This window comes from Callospermophilus lateralis, chromosome 1 (genome assembly GCF_048772815.1).
Source record: "Callospermophilus lateralis isolate mCalLat2 chromosome 1, mCalLat2.hap1, whole genome shotgun sequence".
NCBI lineage: Eukaryota > Metazoa > Chordata > Mammalia > Rodentia > Sciuridae > Callospermophilus > Callospermophilus lateralis.
The window spans coordinates 219,929,579-219,957,156 of NC_135305.1; the positions used below are offsets into that span (position 1 = coordinate 219,929,579).

At 55.1% G+C, this 27,578-nt stretch overlaps 1 protein-coding gene across 5 annotated transcripts; it reads right to left on the reverse strand.

Moving 5' to 3' along the window:
- Evi5l (ecotropic viral integration site 5 like) lies at nt 1-27,280 on the reverse strand. Of its 5 annotated transcripts, none has more exons than XM_076850029.2 (20): nt 27,131-27,280; nt 15,551-15,730; nt 14,150-14,339; nt 13,593-13,817; nt 13,415-13,489; nt 12,605-12,730; nt 11,098-11,241; nt 10,828-10,917; nt 9,902-9,999; nt 9,744-9,804; nt 6,736-6,789; nt 5,723-5,755; nt 4,539-4,679; nt 3,773-3,901; nt 2,538-2,678; nt 2,258-2,413; nt 2,004-2,150; nt 1,828-1,923; nt 1,641-1,736; nt 1-1,492 (listed from the first exon to the last, which is right to left on the reverse strand). In XM_076850029.2, exons 2-20 carry the CDS (start codon nt 15,685-15,687, stop codon nt 1,214-1,216), a joined length of 2,418 nt encoding a protein of 805 aa, XP_076706144.1. In that variant the 5' UTR covers nt 15,688-15,730; nt 27,131-27,280; the 3' UTR covers nt 1-1,213. The 5 variants fall into 5 exon arrangements, with proteins under 5 accessions (XP_076706144.1, XP_076706126.1, XP_076706152.1 ...); XM_076850011.2 differs by having other exon boundaries at nt 15,551-15,734; nt 27,131-27,210; XM_076850037.2 differs by lacking the exon at nt 5,723-5,755.
- Nucleotides 27,281-27,578: the final 298 nt, after the last annotated feature.

Below are 27,578 nucleotides of genomic sequence, written 5' to 3' on the forward strand. Positions count from 1 at the left end.
TGACTGTGTAAATACACTTTATTTTCCATCTTTCTCGCCTGGGCGACATGTGGAGTGTGAACAGGCAGTGTGCAAAATGGTGGTGGGCAGTGTGGGTGGCATGTGGGACAGCCCTGCAGGTGCCTGCCCTGGTCCCCAGGCTTGGTAACACTGAAGAGTGAGTGACCAGGAAGGGGGTACTGAGCAGGGGTCCCCACCCCAGGATGTGCCAGGGAGATTGCTTGTGATGGTACTCTACTCGAGGCTCCAGGAGCACCGAGGGGGTCAGCCCTGACAGTCAGGAGGCCCCGGGTGGGACTTGGAAAGGGTCTTGGGGGGCATCATTGGACTTTGGCACCGTTCTCAACTTGGGTTCAGCAGAGACCGGAGGAGGCAACTCTGCTGGGAAACTCCACCCATGGGCCTGACCCTAGCCTGAGGGTGGGGCTAGGGCCACAGGAAGGAAGGAAGAAAAGTGGATGAGGCTGAGGAATCTCAAGGAAAGAGTCCCCTTCCATCACTGGCCAAGATAGGTGATGCCAGTAATTCCCAGAAGATGATGGGGGGCTGGGGAGAGGGATCTCTTTGCTTCCTTATAGCTTCTCTGGCCCCAGAGAAGCAGGGAGATACTGCCCAGGCTTGAGCTGGCCCCTGCTGGCCACTCACACCCCAGGTGGTCCTTTACATAAGGGGGGACTTTGGTTTCTGCTACAGGGGCCACAATGCCTGCACCAGGCAGGAAAGCCTAGCCTGGTCATCTGTCCCTGGCAGCCAGGAGCTGGCTGATCAAGGGTCACTGTGTCCTGAGGGCATCCTTGTGGGGTGCTAATGTCCAGCCCAGAGCTGCCCCTCTTCCTCAGGCCTCTTCTAGCTCCTGGGCCCTTCCCAGCAGGGCAGCCCTTGTTTCTGAAGGAAGCCCACTCATCCAGTCCTGCCATCTCTTCATCGCCGCCCCTGCCCTCAGTGTGGAGGGCAGACCTTCCAGGTAACTGCTCAGGCACCACCCGTGGTACACGGGAGGGCCGGAGGGGTACCACCAAGAAGGGTAAACACTGCTGGGTAGGGAGGGCCTGCCGGGGCCCTGCCCTCTACGTGCTGCCTCGCTGACTCGGCCCTGGGGTAGGCGGAGCCGCCGAGGGGTGGAGTTCTTAAGTGCGTGTGCGGAGCAGCAGGCGGTTGAGTGCCCCGCGTACCGAGGCTGTGGCTTCCCGGCTCCGCGGCGGGGAACCGGGTCTTAGTTGTCCAGGCCCTGGCTATAGGGCGCGGCCAGCTCATCTGCGTCACTGTCTGAGCTGCCCTCGCTGTCCTTGGCGGGTCGCTCCAGACGTCGGAAGAAGCGCGCATCGCGCGGGGACAGAGGGTAGAGCGCGTCCTGTAGAGCAGCGCCCACGCCCACGCCGAGCAGCTCCTCGTCTGACGACGGCAGCGAGTCCTCATCCAGGTGCCGGGCCAGGTTCAGTCCATCGAAAGCCAGTGGATCCTCGAAGGGTGGCGGGCCCTTCAGCAGCCGCACCTGGGGCGGGGACCGGCGCGCTGGAGGCATGGGCCGATGTACCCACACCGGAGTCCAGCTGCCAGGCACCCTCCTCCCCCGCCCTCCTAGAAGCATCCTTCTTACTGCACCGACGTCTGGCCTGTCACCGGTATTCCCGAACGCTCACCTCCGCCTTCAGCTCCTCAATCTGGTCCTTGAGCTCACGGATGTACTGCGACGAGTCTGAGTGGTTCAGCTGGCCCTGAATGCGGCCCTCCTCCCTCTGCGGGGAGGGCCAGGGCACCTGCGGTTAGAGCAGGCAGGGCCCGGCCCCCAAATCTGACCTCCATATCCCGGCCCGGAACCCCGCTCACCTGGATCTCCAGCTCCGCGATGCGCTGCCTCATCTCAGCCACTGCAGCCATGCTGTCCGCTTCCCGCAGACGCACGGCCATCACCTCTTCCTTACTCTGGGGATGGGAGAGAAAGGGCGGTCAGGGGGGCGGCGAGGGCTGGGGCAGGGCCGGGAGGGCTGGGCAAGGGACCGCACCTTGCACTCCGCCTCGGCCTGCTTGCGGCGGCTCTCGCTGAGCTGCGTCTGCAGCCCCTTGTTCTGCGCGGCCAGGTACTGCAGCTTCTCCTGCAGCGCGGCGCGCTCGGCCTCCACGCGGTTCAGCAGGTTGCGGTGGATGTGGTCCTAAGGGTGGGAAAGAAGGCGGGCCAGCGGGGATCACTGCCTGGCCAATGGGCACCAACACCAAGCACCCTCCCCCACGTAGGCGGGCTTTGGGGCCTAGCGCCCACCTGGGTTTCAAGTTCCACCACACGCTGCCGTAGCTCGCGACCCTCGGCCAGGGCCTGGGCCTCACGCAGACGCACGCTCATCAGCTCGTCCTGGAGTTCGCCCAAGACCAGCTTCCGCGGGGACTCCTTCCAGCGGCCGCCTCGGGACAGATGCGCCTGGAACGGGGTGGAGGGAGGGGTGTCCGTGTTCAGTAAGGAGACCACAGTCCTGGGTCGCTGGCCTTCCTCCAAGGGCTGCCAGAGGGGGCGCCTGGGCCGTTCCCGCTCACTGGACTCTCACCTGCCAGGTGTCGGAGAGCTCCTGCAGCTGCAGTTTCAGCTCTCTCGCAGAGGCCACAGCCTCGCCCTCCCGCACTTTGAGCGCCTTCAACTCCTCCTGCAGCCGTGCCACGTTGTTCTCGTCAGGCAGGGAGCTGTTCCTCTGTGGGGAGAGAGGCCATCAGAGCCTCAGGCAGCTGAGCCCAGAGGACTGTCGGCCTCTGGACTCAGCTGGGGGAAGGGTGGCACCCTGGACCATAGGATACTCCGGGAGTAGAAATCAGGTGGATGGGAACAGACCTATCTAACCCGAGTCAGGTATCTTCATCTCTAAAATGGCTGCCATAAGAGTACCTGCTCTCTCGTGGGGCTGTCCTCTGCCCCCATAAATTATGGAGTCTCCTTAATGTTATTACTGAACACAGTGGGTAGACTCAGGGAGCACACCTCAGGGCCTATAACCAGACCTGGAATCTGCCCCAGCAGGGGCTGAGAAGATTGGGTGGGCAGTACCCTGTGCTCCCCAGGCCAGGCCAGGGGGAATAAACAGACCCTCTACTTGGGAATAAATGGGCTGAGGGCCAGCCTACATCCTGTCCCAGCATCCCCAGGGCTCAGTGATGGGGATTTGTGTCCCAGCATCTTGGGCCAAAATCCTGGACCAGGTCCTCTCTGGTCCTTGTTTGTGTATGGGTGGGAGGCAGGGCAGCAGGATCTATGGGATGCAGGTTTCCCTCCCATGTGGAGTGAGATAGGAGGGGAAGCCCCGCTCTGGGCTGGAGATGGGGGCTGAGAGGCTGATGGCTCCTCATACAGCAGTGGCAGAGACATGTGGGGGGGGGGGGCTCAACAGTGCAGGCTGCAGGGGGCGGGCATAGTTCCTGCACCATGTGAGTGGGTCCTGGGCCTCTTCCCTTCCTCTGGCAGCTTGTGGGAGAGTTGAGTCAATTCAGAAAGCAGTTGAAGAGGAGGAGGAGGCCTGATGCCCCCATCAGATAGGGCTGCAGATAGGAGAACGAGGGCCCCAGTGTGCCTCCAGGATAGTGTCTCCAGGCCCTCATGTGGAGACCATGGTGAAGGGGCAGGTGTCCATGGGCCCAGAGGACCCTGGGTTCAAAAGAGGCAGAAGCTGCCTCCTCCTAGGGTCTGATGGTTGGTGTGGGGGAGCACCCAGGCTGCCCCTTTCCTTGGATAAGGTCTTTTGTGTGTCCCCCAAAGCTTACTCAGGACCTTCAGTCCCTTCCCACCCAGTCGTACCTTCTCCATGTCCAGAACCTTGTCCTGCATCTCCCGCAGGGCCCCCAGTGTCTCTGTCTCCCGCAGCCGTGACTGCTCCAGCTCTGTCTCCAGGTGGGCCACAAAGTCCTCAGTGAGGCGTGGGTTCTCCTGAGGGAGGCAGAGGGCTGTGTTGGTCCCCAGCTGCAACTGGGGGGTGGGGCATCCTGGCCGGAACTCTAATGCCCTATGACTAGGAATCCTGTCCCTGGGGTAGCAAACTGGCCCATCACATTCCCAGGAAAGCTACACAGGGGGTGCTCTGAAGGGGCTTTACATTGCTTCAGAATCCCTTGACACTATGGGGCTCTGATATCCTTAAGTACCAGTGGCCCTTCCTTGGCCTGATGGACTCCAAGCCCCAAGTGGTGCCCCTGCCAGGCTGTGAAGTGCCTCATCTGGGCCACTTCCTCTTGCTTCTCTTTGGGCCTGGAGACATGGCCCTGGGCCTCATTCATCTCTTCATCCCCGACAAAGTGGGAGCTTAGAGAGTCTGGTTGGGGCAGTCTGGTTCTCAGAAGCCTTGGTGCTGGGGTCCCTAGAAAATCTCAGGATGCCCCCAAGTCTGGGCAGCTCCTATAAGAGGGGGACTGGGGAGGAATCAGTACTGGCCTCTGGGTACCCCCACTCTTTATACAGGAAGGCCAGGGGCTGAGGCAGGGCTGATTTGAGTCCTGAAAGCCCTGTAGAGTGGCAGGTGAGGGCGTGGTCTGGACAGGCACCACCCACCCTTGGCTCCTGCAGCTACCTGCTGCTCCTGAAGCTGCCTGATAGTGCTCTGTGCCTTCTGCAGGTCCTCCGCTGCTGAGCTGCACTGCTGCCGCACCACTGCCAGCTCCCGCTTGATGACATAGTTCTCCTCAGCCTCCTGCGCCCGTGTCACCTGCCCCTGAGCACAGTGAGGATGGAGGACGGTGATCTTCTGTTTCCATCCCAGACCCTGCCTCGGGCCACAGAGAGAGGCCCAGAGAGGGTGAAGGATGGGGGAAGTGAGAGGGGCAACGCTTCCCACACTTGGAGCCTGGGATGGGGTGCCCACTGTGGCCTAGGGATAGGCAGAGGCCCAGATAGGATACCAGGAGAAACCTGGGAGGAACAGATTCACCCTCTACTTGTCAGGATCTGCCAGCTGAAAGTGCCAACATTCTCTTCTCCTTCCCAATTCTGACTCTTGGCCTCTGTTCCAGGTGAGGAGAAAGTAGCCCTTATCCAGGGTCAAGGGCACAGCAGGAGCTCTACCAGTTCATGCTGAGCCCTGATGGTGAGGGTGGTATTCTGGGGACAGTCAAAGCCCCAGTGGCTCAGAATTCAGCTCTCCAGAGCCTTCATTGGGCTGGGATGTGGGATAGGCCAGGATCAAGGCCTGGGGGCCTCTGCTTGCCTGGGGCAAAGACCCCCACTTTATACTTTCCCCCAACCAATTTGGGCCCCCCCATTCCAGGCTGTGCGGAAGTTTCCAGATAAAGCCATTCGAGATGAAGTGGCAACAAAAGCAGGCAAATGAGAGAAGGTAGTAGGCTTGGCAGGTAGGAGGAGAGAGGAGCAGCGTGAGAGTACAGAGGGTGTATGGTAAGCTCAGCGCAGTGACGCACCAGGGCCTGAAGCTGATACGCTCTTAAAGTCCAGAGCCCTCCTGGGCCCCTATTGTGTCCCTCCAGGAGGGAACTTTCTATCCCTGTGTGTGTAAGTTCATGCCAAACATACTCAGATTCTCCCCCACACCCGTGTTTCTCTCACTTTACAAGCCCCCATCCAGGAAAGCCTGTCTTCCTAGAAGTGAGCCCCAGCTGCCCCCATGCACTGTGCCACGCCTGCCCCCTTGCCCCCAGAAATGGCAGCAGCCAGGGAAAAAGTGGTTACTGGCTGTCATGTGCAAGGACCAGGGAAGGGACCAGGAAGGAAACTGGAGAGGGAGACAAAAAGCTACAGTACCTGGATTAACCTATCAGCCAGAGCAGCGCTCTCCTACCCGGCGGGCGGGCGAAGGGGGTTCCGAGCGACAGGGGGAGGAGGCAGAGCAGAAGGCACAGGGACAGGAGAGGGGAGAGACACACAAGAACCACTTGTCACTAATGCCATGGACTATCTCTAGAAGCAGGGGAGAGAGGAGTGAAGACCAGAGAACCAGCAGGAGAGGACCAGAGGAAGACCAAAGCCAGAGCCAGCTCCATCCTGGAGAGGGTTTGTATGAACAGGAAGGCCGGGGCTAGTCATGCTGTGGGGGCTACAGGGCTGAGGCCGACAGGAACCTCAGTGCTGGCGATGTTGGCCTCACTGTGAGTGAGGTGTCCTCCAGAGAGGTCTGGGACGGGAAATGTATTTTCATTTTGAGGGAAAGCAAGAACGGAGGCTGTGGGGCAAGAGCAATACAGTCCTGTCTGCCACCAACTCACTCCCTGTGGTCAGTGGAGGGTCAAGTGAGGACAAGGGAGGAGCAGGAAGTGGGGGCCCTGGTGCTGGGGCTCAGATAAGCTGCCCATTCCACCCGCATCTTTAATGTGTCAGGGGCCAGGGTCAAGGCCAAGGCTCTCCATCACAAGTGGCAAGACTGCCCCCTCCTCCGTTCCATCTCTTTTCCTTCCTTTCTTTCAAGGGCGAGACTTCCAAATTACAGGGTGGGGTATCTTGTGGCCCAGGGATGGGGCTCCTTCCTCAGCCCCACAGTTCTGCCTCCTCTCCCCCACCCAAGCTGCCCAGGATTGCTGTGTTTATAGTCCACCAAGTCGTGACTCAGCCCCAACCCCAGGGTTAATCATGAATCAGGATCCAAGGTGAGGTTTCCCCAGAGATCCCAGTGTTAGGGCAGCTCAAGGTTAGGGAGTTTTAACACTAAAAGAGGCTTAACACTCTTACTGGAGCAGAACCTGGGCTTGGGCCTAAAGTCTGCTGTGCCCTGTAAAAGTCCTGGAGGGTTTGGAGTCCCAGCTGGAGTCTACGCCTCTCACCTTCTCCAGGGTCTCAATCCGCTGTTTCAGGAGCCGGTTCTCTGTCCGAAGTCTCTGTGGAAGGGGAGGGAAAGCACATCAGAACCTGCCTCCCATTCCTACACACACCCCCATTCAACTATGGAGGAGGTTGAGGTCAGGCCCGTTGGGGGCCAAGCCACCTCCAGGCAGGACAGAGCCAGCATCTTATGTTCTGGGTCAGCAATTTCAGAAAACAGGGTCCATTCTTATTCAGAATGGTCCATTTAAAAAACATTTTAGGGGCTGGGGATGTAACCAGCACTGGGGGATTTTTTTTTTTTTAAGCAACTCTTCAGTAAAAACAACCTGAGCACTTTAGTAACTGTGTTTGTGGGGTAGTCAGCACCCACATCCTCTTCAGAAGCCTGTTCCCAGCCCATGCTTGGATCTGTCAAGGACAGAGCCTTGAAGCTGTTGGGTGAAGCTGTTGAGACAGCACCATCCTCCCTGCTTTACCCCTGAGCTAAGTTCTCTGGGACAAGGTCCTCTCACAATTTGGATCCTGTGTGCTGAACACGCAGGCTTCCTTCAGCTCCATGGCTATATTTCCAAGATCTTTTTGGAGACCTGCCCTTGCTTTTGCTTTCCATTCTATGCTGAAGGATCCTGAGTAGATATTTGTAGTTTTAGGTTCCCCCATGACCCGCTGGGAAGTAGGTGACATTGACATACATGTTGTATCCAATCTCCCCTGCAACGTGGTGAAGAAATAATTTGGATCTGTAGATGAAGGAGGGTCCTGCCTTATTGTGGGTCACATAGAACATTTTTCTGGGTTGCTTTTGGGGAGAAATGGTAATGGAAATACCTAGAACATTTCCAGGAAGCAACTGCAATCAATAATTCATGGACTTGATGTTCCTGACTTATGTCATGGTAGGGAAACTGAGTCAGAGAGGGCAGGGTCTTGCTCATGCCTACCAGCATGGCCAGGCCAGAGATGTTTCAGGTATAGGGTCAGGACCTCTGGGCCCTGGCTTGCTCTGCTTTCTCTGGCCTCAGCCTGGCACTGCACCAAGCAGAGTCATCCCTGGGGTGGGGGTGGGGGTGGGGGTGGGCAGGCTTATCTATAACTCCTCTTTTCTGCTTCCTCCAAGGGAAAAATGAACAGAAGAATGAGTGAGCAGTATGTGAAGCTATCTCCTAATCATGGGTTTACGTTTTTTTCTTTTCTGAACTTCATGATGCTTTGACATCTGAAACCTTGCTAATTCCAGAGACTGTCCCCTCCAGGACTAGTTAAGTCCTAAACAGATTGCATCTTCCACATAAAACCACCCAATCCAGAGCCCAAACCAGAAGTCACCTCCTTTATACATACTCGTGCACACACACACACACCAAGCTAGTATTTCCCCATCCTAAATTACCCCAGGGCAAGAATGGGAACAAGAGGGATCACACCTGCAGGATAGAGCTGCAGAGATGATTCAAACTGCCTAATGCTGAGGCTGCTCACACTGGCCTGTCCTACCCTGCGGTCCTCCTGCAGAAACCACATCAAACACTCTAAGTCATGCTGTCCCCCTCACTCTCTGTGCTTCCTGACAGACCCTGGTTCTTGCCCTTATGTGCCCAATCTGGCATGGCCTGCCCCCTCCTCTTTTGGAGCTTCTTCTAAAAGCACTTGTCTCTGTCTGCTGTCCTGCCTTATCTGGCTCAAACAAATCCCTGAGACATTTCAAAACAGCTAAGGTGAAAGAATGGAGGGCAGGGCCCCATGAGAAGGCCTCTCAGGAGATTTTTCCAGCCTGGCAAATGGATCAAGGGTCTGTTGTGTCCTTGTTCACTGCTGGGCTCTCAGTCACCTGATGGGAGTAGGCTCTTTTCTGTACATGACCAAGACCAAAACACGTTTGAACTGGTGCATCAGTCAAGCTGCCATAACCAAGAAAGGGGGATGCTCAAAACCCCAAATACTGAAATATTTCTGAAAACCATAGGAACAGGCTGGGACAAAGATGCCTTCACTGCTTCTCAGGGATGGGTGGCAGGTGACCTGGAGTCTATCTAGGTCTGCCCCTGCCCTATCTTGCAGATAGGGCCACAGAGACTCAGAGAGATGAATTCACCTGCTGGGGTCACACAGCTGGTCCCTGGTGAGCAGGGATTTGAACTTGGTTCTGCAGGACTCCAGTCTCAATCACTGCATAGTTCTGCCCCTGAAGAGGGCAGAGCCAGTCTGTGTGGGAATTTGTATCCCTGTCTGTCCCTAGCATTGGGCCAGGGGGCTCTCACTCTTTGTTGTGACTCTGGTATACAGCAGATACTCAATAAATGCTTGTTGAGTGAATAACTAAAATCATGGGTGTGAGGATGAAGCAGAAAAAGGCAAGAGGGGGCAGCCTGGGCTCAGAGGTTTTGCATGCTCAGGGAACTCACTGACCTTGAAGGGGCTGGTGGGCTGGACACCAGGGTACCAGTTCCCTGTGTGGGCACCCACACACACCCTGGCCTACACACCCTAGCATCTGGTCCCTGCCTTCCTTGGCTCTTTACACTGTCCCCAGCCCTCAGAGGATCCCTCACTGCTCCCTCAGGATGATCCCCCTGCCCACCAGGTGAGATTCTGCCTCAGGCCTTCTGCACTGGACTCCCTGGATGGCTCCCCGGACCCCTTGCCCCTCCTCCCCTGCACATTTGCACCCGGAGCACTTTGTAGAGTTCACACTATTTTAGTGATTTATTGACGGTCTCCCCACGACACAGGGGCCCCACGATGGCACGGACCTTGACTGTCTTGTTTACTCTTGTGTCACCAGTGATGAGAACGTGCCGGCTGGGGCAGGCGCTCCCACGCCGGCCTGGCAGGTGAAGGAAGGGGCAGGTGGGCAGAGGAAGGATCATCAGAGCCTGCGGCCGTCTGCCAAGGACGGCCTGATCCTCCAGTGCACTGGGCAGGGCCGCCCTCTAGCGGCCAGCTCTGGAGGTAGGAGGGGAGCCCCCTAGGACGCGGCCCTGCCCCTCCCCCGGGGCCCGGGCCTCACTTTGATCTCGATCTGCTCCTCCATCTCTTTGCTCTTCATGGCTGCATACTCCTTCTCCAGCCTGCAGAGGGCGAGGCCAGTGTGATCACTGCTCCACCCCCCCCTCCCCCCCGGGGGATTTTCCCTTCCCCTCCAGCACCCCAAAGTCTTGCACCGACCTCTTCATCTTCTTGGGGTTGTACTTGACCTGGTAGGCCTTGAGGACCAGCTTGTCTGGGCAGCTGTCAAACTGGTGGGGGATCACCCTCTGGAAGTACTGTGGGGACACAGGCGGTCACCGCCACACAGGCCCTGCCTCTGAGCCCTTGTTGCGTCCTGCTGCGTGAGGCATCACCGTGTCCTCAGCACAGGCCTGTCCTGTTGTAGCCGCTCAATCAGTGTTTGTGGAGCAAAACAGAGGCTAAGAAGGGAGGGCTGGCCTTCCCCCACTGCCTGCAGCCAGGGCTTCAGTTTCCAGAGAAAATCAGACTTGGGAAGTGCCTAAGGGTGAAGGCTGGGGGGCGGGGGCAGTCTAAGCACAGGGACATTAATGGAGGAAGCGGGTAGGCATGCTGGGGCCCCTGGAGCCTCTGCAAAGGGTTAAGGTAAGCCTCAGTGGACACAGCTCCTGCTCCCCAGCCCAGCTGGCCCCCTCTGGCAGTTGCGGACAATGGACGCTCGTGTTCCTGGACACAACCGTGGCCTTTGTGCATTCTTCCCTGAAGCACCAGCTGGAGGATGCTGGGAGGGGGCAGGGGCCTGCATGATGGGGAAATGGCCATGAGAGGCAGGTCAGCCATTCTCTAGCAGGCAGGGCCACCAGGGCAGGCTAGGGCAGGGCAGAAGGCTGCTCCAGGTGCCTTGCCTCTTCCTGTGCCCTTGGCTGGCCAAGGGGCTGGGGACCAAAGCCTTTGTGGTTTGGCCAGAGTTACTTTGCCAGCAAGCTTTGGGGACCTGGAGTAGCAGGAGGGAGAGGGAGGGACCTCCCAGGGCTCAGCCTGGGCCAGTACCTTCCTCTCTCCCTGCTGCCAGGCTACTGGTGCTAGAAGGTGTCTGACCCTCCCATGTGTCTGACCCCTCCTACCCACCTGCCCTCCTGGCCTACCTGGGACATGCCCTCCATGTCCAGCTGCATCAGCTCCGTCTGGTTCACCTGCAGCAGGGCAAGGCCCACCCGGAACACGATCTCCAGGCCCTGCAATGTGGCCGCTGTGGCTGTGAGCCTTCTGTCCTGGCTTACAGGAAGCTCAGTCCCCTCCCAGGCTGTGGCCCTTCCTCTGCCCGGTCTGTGGGCTGCTTGGGGTTTGTTTCCAGGGTGGGGTGTGACTTGCTGCATCCTGAGTGGCCTGGGTGGAGTAACCTGCAGGGCCCTCACCTCGTACATGAAGATGTCGAAGACACGAGTGGCAACGGGCAGGGGGAAGGTGGTGAGGAAGAGTGTGAGGAACCAGGACGAGGCGTACATGGACGTGTGGAAACTCTGTGAGCGGAAGTGGGTGTTCAGGTCCGGGAGCTGCTCCTACACGGTGGGGAGGCCCAGAGGGCATGGTGAATGGGTGCTGTCCACACCCACCTGGCTCCCTCCCACTCAGGGCTGCTGGGCTTCTGTTCCCTGGCTTCTAGGAAACTTCCATGACCAGCCTAGGCAGCCTGTGGCTACCCTCTTCAGTACTCCCTGGCCACTGTGTTTGGGGGTGGCCAAACCCACCCAGAGTTTGAATACTATGAGGTAGGGTCAAAGGCAGGGGTGGCCAAAGCGGCAAAAGCTACAACACGTGGGACCTGACTGCTCAACAGCAGCTCATGGGGTCTCTTGACCACCACACAGGGAGCTTCTGGGACTCAGGAGGTTAGGTTAGGTCATTTCCTAAGGTCATCCAGACGTGGAGGGGCTGTGGTTCTAGCTCAGTGGTGGAGTGCTTGTCTAGCACATATGAGCCACTGGGTTCGATCCTCAGAACCACATGAAAATAAATAAAATAAATGAATAAAAAATACATTAAAAAAAAAGGTGAAGCCCATGGCCCCTGGTCAGAGCTGTCATAGCTCACATTGTGGAAGGTGACTTGCTGGTTGCTGTGTCCACCCATGGCCCCCAGCATGCAGCTCTTGTGCAGAATGCTCAGGGAATGCCTGTTGGATTGGCCCAGTTTCAGACTGTGGACAATGGCAGACCCTGAGGAAACTGAGGCCGGAGGAGGACCCTGGGCTTCCTCCTAGAGCAGGGGGTCTCTGAGCCCAGGATTTAGACTTCTGCTTGGCTGTGGGAAGGCTCAGTTACTCATTCTAGGGTGGGGGCTGCTTCTCAGTGAGCCTGGGCCCCCTACCTGGATACCACCAGGCTCCCTGGTCCTCCAGGCCCCAGAAATGGGGTGCTCAGCTCACCTATTGCACAGCCCCCCTGCCATGGGCTTCCAGAGCAGGTGTGTATGTGTGTGTGTGTGTGTGTGAGAGAGAGAGAGAGAGACAGGGAGGGAGGGAGAGAGCGCACTTCCATGCGTGAACACGGCAGCCCTGTCTGCCGACCAGGAGTGGGCTCTTCGGGGACTGCTATTTATAAACAGAGTTGTCTGCAGCTCCTGGTAATCAGCAGCGGCAGGCAGACAACACTTTCCCTCCCTCTACCACTCCCAGAGTACACAGGCATGGGCCCACGGGCCCCGTGTGTCTGTTGAACCTAGTGCCTCCTTGGGCCTCGGCACCTCTGGGAGTCCTGGTGTGAGTGGAAGGTCCCTTCTTTGTCCCTCCAAGCAGCTTTCAGGGCAGTGCCTTTGGAGCCCATGGTCCTCATTCTACGACTTCTGGGCATGATTTCTCAGGCTTAGAAATTCCCTGGGACAGCCTAGGATGGCCACCTGGCTGGGGCTCCCCATCCTCCTCACCTGCAGCATGTATTCAAACTGGTAGATGCACAGCCCCAGCTCGGCCATGCTGGGCTTGAAGAGCTCCCGCAGCCGGTATTCCTGCATCAGCCGCACAAACACGCAGAAGGCCTCCTCCTCAGGCATCTGGGGGTTTGGGTGGGAGGCTCTGAAGGTGGGCAGGGTAGCAGCAGGGGCATGCTTGTGGCTCTTGGCAGAGCCCTGGTGTACCTGGGGCCTGTTTCTGTTCCACTTACATTTAGTGGACACTGATACCCAGCTATCTGGACCTGCCACACAAGCCACTGGTAAACAGGGTCACTGTTGTTTTATGGAGGGGAAACTCGAGGCTGCAGTCTTGAGCCTCAGCAGAGTGGCCCTGCTAGAAACAGTGGAGCTGACCCAGATTGGGCAGCTGCCAGAGCCCATGTCTCACCCACTGGGTGGAGACACCCTCCTGTCTACTCCCAGCTGTCTCCCCTTCCCCCCGTCCTAGGTCTCTGGTTTCTCTGGAGGAAATCCCCAGGCCCCATAAACACCACAATGGCTGATCTAAGTCCCTGGTCTGAGGTCTCTCCCGGTCCAAACCTGTAGGCTGCTTCTCAGGCCCCTTTCTCTATCCTGGACTGTATAGTGTCAGGACATAGCCAGGACAAGTGCCCGGAAGCTCTGTGTCCACCCACAGGAGTTTTGGCTTGGGAACTGTCAGAGTTCTTGGGTGGCTGGAAAGGAAGGCTCTGACCTAGGAGGTCGGTAGATAGAGAGAAAAGCCTGCATGTTTCCACCTCCTGGAAGTGCAGCCCAGGGAGGGCCTGGTTCCAGGCTACCTACCTGCATGAGGAGCAGGCCTACAATAAAGGCGCTGCCCTGGCAGTAGCCCACCTCTCGGTCCACCAGGGAGTATGCCTGGAAGGGAACAATGTGGGGTGAGTGCAGAGTACCTCTGGTCTGGCAAAATGGGTCCATGTGGGGACTGCCCCTCAGGTGGCTGCGGGCTGCTGGGCCTCACCTTCATGACGTTAAAGAGGACCTCCTGGCCGAGGCTGTCTTGGCCCTTGAAGAACTCATGCTCTGGGTAAGTACGTGCAATGTCTCTGCGGATCAGCTTCTCGCACGGTGAGGACATCTTGAGCAGCTCTGAGTATTGGTTCTTGACTGGCATGTCTGTGGCACTGCATAGGAGCTGCCACACAATGGCCCGGAAGTGGTGCGGGATGCCCTTGCGGATCAGCTCCTGCCACAGAGAATGGTCGGGAAGGGGAGGCTGGGCTAGACTCAATCCCAGTCCAGCTCCTCAGCTGTTGGCTTGCCCACACCTCCTCCCATGGCACAGAGGTTGCTGGGCACTGTGCACAGTCTGCCCTCGTCTAGTCGTGGATACTAAGAACAGCAAGCAAACAGCCTCCTGAAGCACTGAGGCCTCCCTGTCCTCACGCCCAGTCTATACATCTCTATTTCTGCCCCTTTGCCAGGATTTGGCCACCTGGTACTACCTCATAGCTGAATGACCCCACTGCCCCAGCTGCCTGTCTGCCCAGGAGCCCAGCCACCCCCCGCCCCCGCCACCTTGAGCAGCTTCTCTTTCCGGCGCCGCCACTCTTCCCACTCGTTGGCAATACGGCCCCACAGGATCCATGTGTCCTCCTCTAGGTGGCTCAGGTTGGAGGAGGCTGAGGAGCTGGACACCAGTGAGGAGCCACTGTTCCGCCGCGAGCCATTCATGGAGCGCATGGACTTGGAGTCGGCTTCCAGGAGCCTGAGTAGGAAGGGCCAGTGGTAAGGTGACTCCCTGGAGACAGGGGTCCTCTGGGGAACTCACACCCTCCCCTGGGGGCAGGTGTCAGAGGACACCAGGGACTCAGTCCATGTCATTCTTGCTGAGCAACCTTGGCCAGTGACCCAGCCTATCTGAGCCATGGTCCTCAAGCACTAGCCCCAGAGAGACTTCCATTTGCGTGTTCCTATTCGATGACAGGCACTGGCTGAGCATCATGTGAGTGTGTATCATCAACTCTCAGACCAACCCTGTGGAGCAGACTTAGGGATGACCTCCACTTTAGAGTGGGGTGTAGACAGCAAGCCCTGGCTGAGGGCACCCAGCCATTGAGGAGCTATATTAACTCTGCGTTTCTGGTGCTTTGACAGCTGGGCCTTGTGTACCCTGAAGGGAGAGAGGGATGGTCCCTCCCAGGGATAGCAGTTCCTAGAGACAGAAAATGACCTGACAGCTGGCAAACCAAGCATGTGGTTTTCCTATGCAAACCAACCAACCCAGAGCCCACACCCCAACCACTTCCTCCACCAGGCTCTCACTCTGTTCACTATTCACCTGCCAGGTTCTAGACAACTAGGGACAGCCTCGCCTGTCCTTCCCATTGAGACCACTGTAGAGGCCCATGGCCCACATTCTCTGCCACCCCAGCTCTCTCTGCCTCCTGATGGGCCCTAGTACTTTCCCTGAATGGTTCGGTGTGCCCCCCTCCTCTTGGGAACTGTGAGTTCCAAAGTACCCTTTCAGTGGCCACGAGGTCCTAATGACTATACCTGAACAATGACAAAGTGGGCATTCTGGGCAGAAACTGTAGCTCAGTGACAGAGTACATTCCCAGCATGTGTGAAGCCCTGGGTTCCATTCCCAGCATCACACACACACAAACCCCACCCCCAAAAGTCCCCACATTCTAAGACAGGGGAAGGATGGGGGAGAAGAGTACAGCTTTAATCCCTTCTAAAAATGGCTCGGTTAATGAGCCAAACTCATTTGATCTCTTGAAACCTTGGTCTCCTCATCTGAACAGGGGGACATTGGGGTTGGGAGGATGAAAGGAGACACATATTGTGTCTGGTTGTAGCGGTTACCTTGCACAGAATGGACCTGGCTCCGAATGTGAGGGGTCCTGAGAACTTCTGCAAGGTGCCCAAGCTGTACCCTGAGGCCCCACCTTTGACCCATAGGCCCCTACTCACCGGTTTTGTTCTTCAAGCTTGGCCAGCAGCTCCAGCTCATCAGGGCTGAGGTTCTCGGAGTCAGAGGTGGGAGAGCAAGTGGGGGCTGACAGGGCCTCCTGGGATGAGGAGTCGGGGCTCAGAGTGGGGCTCGCCATGGTGGGCAGGCTCAGCAGTTGAGAGTGGTGCCACGTCACAGCTCTGTCTGGGAGCCGAAGATGCATATAGTCGGCATTGGAGGGGGGGTGTCCACACTGCATGCTGGCTCTGGGCCAGGTGAGCCTGTGCTCCCCTTCAGAACACTTCCTCATCTCTGCCTTCCTACTCTGGCCTGCCACTTGGTGCATCCCTGGCCCCTAGATGCCCCAGCCCAGCTGATGGCCAGGTTGGTTCCTTCTATTTCGGACCTTGGCTACAGGGATCCCTGCCAGACCAGAACTGTCCTGCTGATCCTACACATGAAGTCCGAGGCTCAACTTAGTACCCTGAGTCTGTGGCAGGGCCTGGGGCAGGTTTCATATTTGAGGTCCCAAGGACCCTGCAGGAAGCTTGGGGAACAGAAGACATTGCTTTGGCAGCCCTTCTTAACAGTGGTCTCTGTCCCCTGCTGTGCCTGCACTGGGAGCCCTGCATCAGCATCTGACCTTCCCCATCTCATCAACCAAAGTGGGCTGCTGGCACAGCCACAACATTTATTCTCCACTGTTAATTGTCTGGCGCTGCTGATGGCCGGAAGAGTTGACTCCCTCAGGGCTAGGAAGCCAGTGACGTGTCAAAGTGCTGGGAAACTGTGTCCTGGCAGCCACACAGCAGCACACACAAGCTCTGATGGGGATCCTGATCTTGGCCTGCCATCTTCCTGGGGTGGTCTGCTTGGCCCTTCTGGGGACTTCAAAGACACTGGCCTTTTACCTTCTGTCAACCTGGTGGGAGGCAAATTAGCACTGTGCTGAAAACCAAGGCTCTGGGTTCAAATGGACCTGTGTCTGAAGCCTGGGTCCCCCTTTACCAGCGGTGTGACCTTTGGCCAGCCATTCCTCTTCTCTGGTCTGCAAAGCCCAAGATCCTACAAGACCTCCCTCAGAGGGTGTCTGTGAAAACCAAGTGTGCTATGGCACATGAAGTGTTAGAACAGTGCCCAACACTCAGTGTTCACCCCATAAATATCAGTCAGTACCATCCATCCTGGGGCCAGGGCCAGGTTTCACTGGGAGCCAGGCTCCTGGGTTTAGCCATGGACTGTGTGGGGGATGCTGGGAAAGTTGGTATCTCCCAATAGGAAGTTCCCAGGGTCAGAAATGGCCCTGGTATGGAAGGCAGAGGCTGGGAATGGTGTTCCTTCTGTCCAGCCATGTTTCTTTCTGTTGAGCCAGTCCAGTACCCAGGGTCTGAGAAGATAAGGGTGCCAGGGTGGTGGAGGCAAGACAAAATCTCTGCTCCTGCCTCACTCTTTGCATGGCAGCTTCATGCCCACACACCTTCCTGTGTGCTTTGTCCTGAGTCTGCTGCCTAGGGATGTCACCTGACCAGGCTCTGACAGCTAGGCCACCGAAGGGGCCCCATGGGATCCCTGGGGAGCAGTGGGGTACTCAGAGGATTAGAGAAGACCACTTTACACCTGCTGGCCATCCTCAGGTCACTGGGCACCTTCCCATAGCCCAGATTCAGCCCCGGACCAATGTTTTAGGACCGTGTTGGGCTGGACTTCACCCTGGCCATGTACTTGTTTCCGTCCTCCTGCCATGTTGCCCTGTCACGGGGGTGGGGTGCACCATTCTTTTTTTCAGCTTGTAGGAAGCCCAGAATCCTCCTTCCTCAGGACTGTGGCTTCCCAGGGCTATTTGTTCTAAGCCCTGTCCCTGACAGCCCCCTAGTCTGTTGGGTGCTAACTCTGGATTTTGATAAGTGGTAGGAACCCTTCCATCTCCTGGCTGGCCAGGGTTCACTTGCCCCAAAGACCAAGCCACGGTGTACCGCCTAACCAAGAGTTAATCATTCCTCAGAGGGGGCAGTGCGTGCTGTCCTGGGGCCTCCTGCAGAGTCAAAGTCTGTGGCAAGTGGGGCCTTAGACAGACAGGGCTGTGGACAAGAAGTGCTGAACAGAAGGATCTTTCCAGGCAGGAAGAGACTGGGAAGGCAGCATCAGAGCTGGAGGAATGGGGACGAGGTGGTAGAGGTGAGGATCAGGGCTGGACTTAGGAAGCAGTGAGAGCTCAGGGAAAGAGCAGATGTGGCTGGGGTGGTGGTGTCAGAGTGGTGGTCTGGGCCCACCTTCTCCCTGCTGAGCAGAAGGGATCCAGACTCAGAGCAGGTTGGTCCTACCTTCCTTCCCACAAGGAGACAGAGAAAATGGTTTAGCTCTGTGTTTCTGATAAAAAAAACCCCAAAGCCCAGGGACCACCCACTGGCAGAATTTGTTCAGCAGTTTATCACATATTAATGTATTTCATACAGGAAATAAAATGTATTAAATACACAGGGATGAAATTTACAGTCTGAGAGGCAGGAACCTTCTGATCTCTCCGGAACTTTTTCTTGACTCATCTTCAGACTCTTTAAAACCACCCAACCCCGGAAACCATCCTCCTGAATCCTGAGTGTGCACACAGATACACACATGCTGACACACGCACGTACTCTCTCTCACACCATCCACACCCACTCACATCCATATTCATTCACACCCACAAACTCTCTTTCTCACACACACATAGACACTGGGAGACACATCTACTCACACACACACACAATAGATACATACACTTAGGCATACACAAGTACTCATTTGCACACAGAGCTGAGAGTGGTGCAATGTCACAGCTCTGTCTGGGGACCGAATGCATATATTTGGCATTGGAGGGGGGTGGTGTCCCTCCAAGTGGGGCCTTAGACAGACAGCTGTGGACAAGAAGTGCTGAGCACACATGCACACACACACACACACACACACACGCACGCACATTCACATTCACACTCTCACATCTGTCCATATATGCCATTCACCTCCCCCCACATGCACATGCACACATACTCTCAGGTATACATGTACTCATTCACATTCACACTTATACACACTCCTACACATTTTCACACTCACACTCTTACACGTGCACACACAGCACTCTCACAGCCACCCACACTCACACACACATGAACACACTTCCTGCATCATCCAGACTTTGCCACCCTGGGAGCTGAGTAGGTTTGGCTTGGGGGATGGCTTCTGTTGTCCCAGTCATGTGGCGCAAGCCCTTGTTTCTGGCACTAACTGGGGCTATCTGAGGGCCTGGCACTGTTGTAGGCAGGGGACATGGAGTGGAGCAAGGTGCATGAGGCCCATCTCCACAGGACCTGAAGCCATTCCCTCTTCCCTGCCTGCCCGCCTCTGAGTCTGGAGTCCCAGCGTCTGCGTGCCCTTAACCCCAGTGCTTCACCTGTGCCACTTCAGTTGCCTGAAAGGTGGATCTTGGTTGCAGAGTGGCAGTGGGCCTCCAGACCCTGTCCCTGGCAGCACTACCACCTGCCACACCTTCAGAGGGCAGTCCGCGGCTTCTGAAGCTGAACCAGGACAGAGGGCAGGAGGAGATGGTGCTGGGAAGTCCAGATGGGAGGGACCTTCAACTTCCCTTTCCCTTTTCCAGGGCATTTGGATGCTGCCATTCCCACTTCCTCCTTCCTGAAGTTGCTCTCCCACCTGGTTAAAGAGACAGTGCTCCTGCTTTTCCTCCCACCTCTCTGGCCAGGGTTTCTTAGGCTCCCGTGTGGCATCTCTTCTTCCACAGTTCCTGCGTGGGCCCTGTCCCTTCACATCCTTAGGGATCTCACTCTTGGAGCTTAAATGATTAAATACATATCCACAATTATGAACCCCTCATTTCCGGTTTTTCCTTTCCACTAAGCATCGGCAAAGATTGCCAGCCCACCTCCTAAAAGCTCCATCACACCTCTCCTTCATATGTTTCTGTTTTCCCCACCAGAGCAAGAATCACCCCTGCCCTTCCAGAGTGACAGAGGGAAGAGATCAAGAGATAATCACCCAAACTTTCTATCACAGGTTGAGATAAACGCTAGAAGTATGGAAGGATGGAAAAATAGCAAGCAGTTCCTCAAATACTTAAACACAGAGTTCATGATCCAGCAGTTCCCTGCTAGAGGCCTACCCAAGACAATGGAAAAACCTGTTACTATACAGAAGCCTGTACATGAATGTTCACAGCAATACATTCACAACAGCCAAAAAGAGTACACACCCCAAATGTCCATCAATGGATGAACGCGTCAACAAAATGTGATCCTTCGCACAACAAAATCTTAGTCAGCCACAAAAAAGAATGGAGCACTGACACCAGCTACAACATGGGTGGACCTTCAAGACATTACACTTAGTGAAAGAAAGCCAGGCACAAACGGTCACAAATTGTATGTTTCCACTTAAATGAAATATCCAGAATAGGCAAATCCATAGAGACAGAAAGTCGATTGGTGCTTGCCAGGGGCTGGGAGAAGGGAAAGGGAAATGACTACTTAATGGGTTTGAGGCTTCCCTTTGGGATGATGGAAATGTTCTAGAATTAGATAACGATGATAGTTGTACAACACTGTGCATGTGCTGAAGTCATATAAGTTACATGCTTTGAGGATTTTGGTTTTATGTTATGTGAATTATATCTCAATTAAAAAGATTAAGGATGAGGTGGGCTGGCAGAGGGCCCATTGGGTAAAAGCAAAGTGGAGTGACTCCAGAAGAGGCTGGAAAATCCTGCAGGGACCAGAGCCTTCCCCTGACTGGCCTGTGGGCTGGGGCAGGAACCTGCTGGGTTTGCATTTTAGGAAGACTCTCTGGACCCCCACATGGACATGCTCTTTGAACCCAACATTCCTGAGGGAAGGAAAGCGGGCTCCTCCTTTCACCTGGGCAGCAGGGCCACATCTGTCTACCCACCCACCAGGCCAGGCTGGGCCTGGGTATTCCTCTCCTTCCCTGTCAGGTTGCAGAGTAGTCAAAGGCCACCGTGGATCTCATTGGCTCACTCTCTCTAGCCCTGCCACCTCCTGCCTGGGCCCGGGAAACACCCTCCTCGTTGGGGCTCTGTCCTATCTGTTGCATCCAGATGGGCCACTAGGGCAATGTGGAAAAACACTACTAGCTGTGTCACTCACTTGACCCAAACCTTTAGTGGCTCCCTGATGGCAAGGTGGAACCTGGACCTTTTTATACAGGCCGGTGACCTTCCCAGCCACAGCCTCCTGCAGCCCTGCCCATCCTCCAGCTCCACCCCCTGGGCACTCTGGTTTGCTCCTGCCTGTTCTTGCACACTGCTCCCTCGGACTGGAAAGGCATTCCCAAGACCTGGTTCAAGCATGCTTACCTGTCAACCCTGTTCCTCCAGGGTCCTGGATCACTTCGCTCTCTCCCTGTAGACATCCACCCAACCTCCACCCAGCCTGACTCGTGTTTGGTGGCAATGACTTCTATACCTGCCTTCCCGCCCTATGGGGTCATAAACGTTTTGAGGACAAAGAGCTATCTTAATTTTCTACTTCAAGCCCCTAATACACTATTTGGCATTCACTAGGTATTCAGTAAACATCTGTTGAATAAATGAAGACAAAAATTTCTGTGCTGTTCAGATAGGTGATCAAGGTCAACGTCAACAGTGACCAGTCATGAGAATATCTTGTGCCCTTGATAGGATGCATGGGAAGGACATTCACCTTAGTGCTCTTCCTCCCCCAAACCTATCACCCGACTCTGGCCATGAGAAAATCAGTGGGCAGATCCAGATTAGGGGACGCTCTACAAAACACCAACCAGCCCTCTTCCAAACTGTCAAGGTCATCAAAAACAAAGAAAGCCTGAGAAACTGTCTCAGCCCAGAGACGTGTAAGGAGACGTGATTACTCAATATTATCTGGGATCCTGGAGGACTCTTAGGATAGAAAAAGATATTAGGGAAATTGAGGAAATCTATAAAATATGGACTTTGATGAATAATTATATATCAACACTAGTCCATTAATTATAATAAATGTACGATATTAATATACAATATCAATAATGGGAAACTGGTTATGGGACATATGGGTACTCTACGATCATTTCAGTTTTTCTATAAATATAAAACTATTCAAATAAACTCCATTTTAAACTATATATATATATATATATATATACATATACATACATACATACACACACACGTATGTGTGTGTGTGTGTGTGTGTATGTATATGTATATTTTTTTGCGGTTCTGGGGATCAGACCTAAGACACCTTATACATGCTATATCTAGAATTAGATAACGATGATGATTGTACAACACTGTGCATGTGCTGAAGTCACATTGAGCCACATCCCATTCTAAAAATAATAATAAAAAAGGTTTTGTACCAGTGTGGCTAGTAAACAAGGGCTATGATGCATGATAAGTGCCATACTGAACAGGGGCCACTTGCTGGTGCCTTGACTAGGCCGCAGGGGAAGGAGGATTTGAAATTGGATTTTTCACTCCAGAGCCTTTGTCCTAAACCCACCCACCATGTTGCCGCTCTCTCCACATTTTTATTTTAGAAATTATATACGTAAAAGAAAGTGCAGTGGGCACTTAGTAAATCAGTCATTATTTTTCAACGGGGAGAGTGAGTGAGTGTGCATGAACCATCTTTCACAAAGCATTTGGCATTTTCAGAGGCAGGAATAAAGACCTCAAATTCCCTTTCAGTTTTGGCTCCCTTCCTTCCCTCCCTCTCATTTCTGATCCTTCTTCTCCAATGACTACTGGGCGCACAGACTCAATTCTGGATCTGAAGCTCTGAAAGATGCCACGTGTGCCCAGCCTGCCCAGCAAGCCGACCACCATGTCCTGGCTGGCTCCAATCCCTGGGGAAATGGCCTGCTCTAGTGTTCTGGGTCCTCTTCCTTGGCCAGGGGTGAACTGCCAAAGGCTGAGTGACCCCGGGAATAATAAGGATGGCAGCTGGAATTCGGAGGTCACTGTCTGTCCACCTCTCATCCCAGTTCTGCAGCTGCTCCATGCTGCTCTGAGAATTTATACATCCTTGCCCTTGGAGTGTGGCTCTCTTGGCTTCACATGAGGCCCCCAGAGCCAGCAGCTAACCCTTCCTTCCCCCACCCCTCTGTGATCTTGGGTACCATGTGGTTGGCCTCAGTTTTTAAAATCTTAAAATAGAGCTAATGCTGGTAGCTGCCTCACAAGTTTTGCTGATAGAATAAATGGGTTTTAACTTGTCTTGTGTTTAGGACAGGGCGGGGCCCACGATTTTTGTTCCCTCTAGATGGAAAGTTCCGTGAGGGCAGGGACTGGAGCTATTTGCACGATGAATAAATAACCTTCTCCTGCTTAGCAGGCCTGTCCCTCACGTGGTGATCCTGTTAAGGATTAAATACAGCAAAACTGCAATCATTTATTATTTGTAATAACAACAGCAGTAGTAGCACAAACCTTCAGGCTAAAACCTGAGGGGTGAACCATTATGACCTGTGGAATCCTTTTAGACCTAAAATAATAATAATAGTAATAATAATAAGCTGACTATCCCGTATCCTCACCAGTTTATTTTCTGCTACCATAACAGGTTTATTTCAGGCAAATTTCTCATTTCTCTATATCTTAGTGTCCCTAAGAATGACAAAGGAAGAAAATTAAGGCTCTCATCAGGTCTTCCAGGGGCAGGTAAATAAGAGAAGTGGCATCTTATAAAGGTTCTTGGCTCTTTGAGGCCAAGATGGTGTTTTGGTTGTTGTTTCCAGTACCACCTATGGATGCTCACTGGGCAGACCGGAGGGAAGGAGTGAGGTGGGCTGCCCTGCTTTTAGGAGCCCTCAGAGGCAGACAGATACCACCTCTCTTCTCTTTCAGAAACAGTTGAGTAGGGAAGCCCATTAATTCCTAAAACCGAACAAGTCTCTGCTGAGCACCCTCTACATGCCTTGTACTCGCTTGGGACTCAACTGCGAAAAAGCAGACAAGCACCGTGCCCTCCTGGGAGTTGTGTGGAGACAGATCTCAGTGAAGTGGTTTCACAAGCACACTATGGTATGCTTAGAAATGGAGCTAAGAGCAAGTGAATTGTGCCAAACGTGACTTTCAAATCCCCTTTGAAGGGTTGGATGCCTTCCCTAACCTGGGGGGCTTGTTAGTTCTGACCTCCCTCCCTCCTGCAGCCTGTGTTTGGCTTCCAGAGATGCATGCTAGAAACTTTCCTCAAGGGAGTGAGGTTTGCCGCCTTCTCTAAGTTCTTCCAACCTCGGGTCCCTTTTGCCAGGGAGTGCCCCACAGTGTGCGCCCATTGTGTGGATGGCATTGGTGACACCAAGGCCCATTTGATAAAGCCCATTCAACATGGCATGCAGGAAGTCACACATCTCTGAATGAACCACGCTAGCTCCTGCCTCCTGGGCCTCTGTCCAAGCACTTCCGTTGCTTGGAACACCCTTCTCTGCCACGCCTGCCTGGTGACTGCATCCACACGTCACCCCTGCCGCGCCTTGCTGTGCTCCAGGGATGTGCCAGGCCCTTTTTCTGGGCTCTTGCAGCAGCACTCTGCACATAATTCTATCTCATGCCTTTCTACCACAGCAGTTGGACGTGATGGCAAGGGCACCCGCTGGAATCCTGGCTCCTCCAGGTTGTTCGGAGGATTAAATGAGATAATATGCAAATGATGCTTGGCACAGGGCCAAGCACATGGCACAGGCTTGATCAATGTGTGTTTCTGGTTTCAGCTCTCATGCTGGCTAGCACCGCTTCAGATATAGGCCAAGGGCCACATTTACATTCCTTTGTACCCCAGCACCTGATTCAATTCTCTGAAGGGGGTGGGGCTTCACCCATAACGACTGGCATCTACATTCTACAAGAGGAAACTGAAACATATGTTCCTCCTCGTCTTCCTCGTCCTTCCTTGTCCAATCTAAGCACAGACAAAGACATAGATCCATACCCTCAGGAGAGGGTAAAGCTGATTTTGCACAACTCACAGGCTCTCTTTGGGAGCCTTCTTATGTTTTCCTACAGAGTTCACGGTCCAAGGTGGGAAGCCTTCCTTCCCTACTGCATTTGTACAAAGTCTCACCCTCGGGAGGCTCTGGAGTTTGTTTCCCAGGTGCCATGTGACCTTCAAGAGTCTTTTCATCCACTCCTGCCTTCAGCAAGTGGAGAGGACAAACCTCTTCCAACCCAAGGTCAAGGGTCTATGTGGAACATTAGGATGACCTGTCAGCAGCCCCCATCTCTACTCTACTCCCCTCAGTCCTCCCTGAGGGTCTCTGCATGGTCACAAATCCCATGGTCACAAATCCCATTCTTATTCTTTCAGCTCTTATTCAAGAGACTCCCCAAAATATAGCTTAGCCCTAGAGAGAGAGCCATTATCCAGTGAGGCCAGGGACCAGGGAGGCCTGCGCTAACACCCACAGGTGGGTGACTATCTTCAAAGACCCTACTGTCTCCTTCCACAAAACACCACAAAACACCGCACCTTAACCTCCCTGGCTCCCCTGAAGTACAAAATACTGTTCTAAGCACTTAACTACCCATTTTTCAGATGGGGAAGTTGAGTCTCTGAGCCAAGATTAGCTTTTTCCTAGGCTGTCCAGAATCTGCTTGTGAATATCCACAAGGAGGCTGGTGGAGAGGGAACTTCTGGGCATATTTATGTTGTTAGAAGGATCCTAAACACTTGGTGACCAGGCTGTGCTGGGGCTGGATTGATCTGGATTCCTCCTAATTCCCTGCAGTCCTAAACCACAGCCTCTTGCCAGTTCTGTGATCTCCTCTTCTCTTTGTCTTGCCTCATCCCTTGTGCCAGGGCCAAGCCACCTGTGATTCCTTCCAAACCACCCACAGTCAACCGCAGAAGCCCAGGGGAACCCACAGGTGGGACCCCAGGACAAGAGCTGTGAGGCAGCAGGCTGGGCAGGAAGAGCCAATACAACCTAGAAAGAGGCAGGAACATGGGGAGATCTCAATTGCAGCAGAGAAGACCGCGTAGAGCTCTCCCTCATGCTCCACCCCAGTCTCTTCAGCACATTTTTCCCTTCTGGAAATATTCCTTCACAAAGAGCTTTCTGCTTCTGGCAGGTCCCAACCCAGCCCCGGCAGATCCCAAATGTCAGGATAGCAGGAAGATGTTCTGTTTTGGTCAAACACACTGGTGGTGGGTGAAAGAACTCATGAGGGTTGTCAGGCTAGCCCTGATGAACGGCCTGGATGGCTGTGCTGGCTCTTCCATATGAGGTCAGCAGGCCCAATGGGGTCAGGATGCTGGTCTTACCAGTCTGGTAGGACCTTCAGGATCAGGGTCAGAAGCAGTTGGAACCCCTTCCCTCCCCACTGGGGGTGGGCAGTGGTTCCTTTTGGGGCACTCTGTTGTAAGAGACAGTGAACCTCCTTCTCTTTGTAAAGGGAAAATATGAGAGAGATGGATAGGAGGAAAAGGACTGGGGTAGGTGCTCTCAAGGGTCCCAGAAGACTCTGGGGTCCTGATACCCTTGAGGCCCCAGGGTGGGTACTCGTTCAGGGAAGCTGATGTGGAGGGGCAGGACATCACTTCACAGTCTCCCAAGTCTGTCTGAGCTGGAGGAGCTTTTGGGGGTTCTGGGCTGGGGGGATACAAAAGGTGTGTAAAAGCACTGAGCAGTCTCATGTGTGTGTGACCCCAAATGCCTGGGTCTGTGTTGGAGCTCCTAAGTTTCTCTGTGTGTGAATCTGTGACCCTCCTATGTTTGGGGCTCCCAGAAAGATGGGTGGAGAGGGTGTGTCTATGGGTGGGGAGGGGGGCTGGTTAGGATATCTATTGGGAGGTTCTGAGCATGAGGGGAGGGTGGATTTCTCAGGAAGCTGGGATATAGATGGGTCAAGATCAGTGGCACTGTGTGGAGCTATCAGAGTGTGCTGGGAGGACCTTAAGGAGTGATTTTTAGGGGTGCCCTTGGGCATAGGGGACTTTAGGGAGAGCTGGACCAGCAAGTTAACCTGAGGCCTATGAGTAGGGGTAGAAATCTCAATTCAGTAGAAGCAAGGATTCTGTAGGGTCAAAAGGGAGGGATAGGGCCCTGAGGCTGGTCTCCTTGGGGAGAAGAGGGGGACAGGCCAGGGGCAGAAGATAGGATGTCAAGTGGAGGGGCTGGGGGACACTGAGGCAAGATTTGAGCAGATAGGAGGGGTCCTGAGGGATGGGGAGAGGGTGGGCAGGGGTCCTGGGCTTGTGGGGGCGGTGGTGGGGGGCGGGTCTGCGGAGTGGGGGATGGGGATACCCTGAAGGGGCTCCTGGGAGGGGTACTGAGGGCCTGTGGAAAGAGTGGGTGGGGGTCCTCGGTCTGCGGGGACCCCACGAGGGGGGAACAGGGTGGGGGAGGGGGAGTCCTGCAGGGGCTCCCGGGGAGGGATCCGGAGGGATCGGAAACGAGGGTGGGCGGGGGCTGGGCCCCAAGGGGCTGGGGCTGGGGGTCCCGAGGTTCCCAGCGCGGGTTCCCGGGCAAGATGGTCGGAATCGTGGTTCGGCCCGGCCCCCGCGGGCCGCAGCTCAGAGCCGCCGGCCTGAGCAGGCGCCCGGGAGGCCCGGCCCGCGCCGCCCTACCTGCGCTGAGCGCGCCGCCATCGCCTTGCCGAGCCTCGCCGTCCCGGGCCGCGCTGCCAGATCCCTGCCGCGCCGCTCGCCCTGCAGCCCCGGCCCGGCCCCCTCAGCCGCCCCCCGGGACCGCGGCCGCCGCCGGCTCCGGCGCTGCCATTTCACCCGCTGACAGGAGCCGCTGCCCCGCCCCTGAAAGCCGAGTCAACCAATTCGCCGCCCCCAGATATTCTGGCTCCGCCCACCGTCCAGGAGTGACGGGGTATCTGACCAATCCGTGGCCATTCCGTGAGGAGGGCCCTGGCTACGGTCAGAAGGTTGCCGCCTCTGAGGAGAGAAGCGAATTGAAATAAGGGGAGCGGTGAAGGACGAGTGTTTTTGCCTATTGAAATGAGAAATCCAGTTGATCAACACGTGAAGGGGCCAATAGCGAGTACAAGGGGGTGTGTCCCTTAGG

Coding starts and splice junctions, on each gene's coding strand:
- Evi5l (XM_076850029.2), bottom strand. CDS start 15,687: ATGGCGAGCCCCACTCTGAGCCCCGACTCCTCATCCCAGGAGGCCCTG. Junction 12,731..13,414: donor TAGGCCTGCTCCTCATGCAG/GTAGGTAGCCTG, acceptor CCAAACCCCCAG/ATGCCTGAGGAGGAGGCCTT. Junction 5,756..6,735: donor GGATTGAGACCCTGGAGAAG/GTGAGAGGCGTA, acceptor CCCGCCGGGTAG/GAGAGCGCTGCTCTGGCTGA.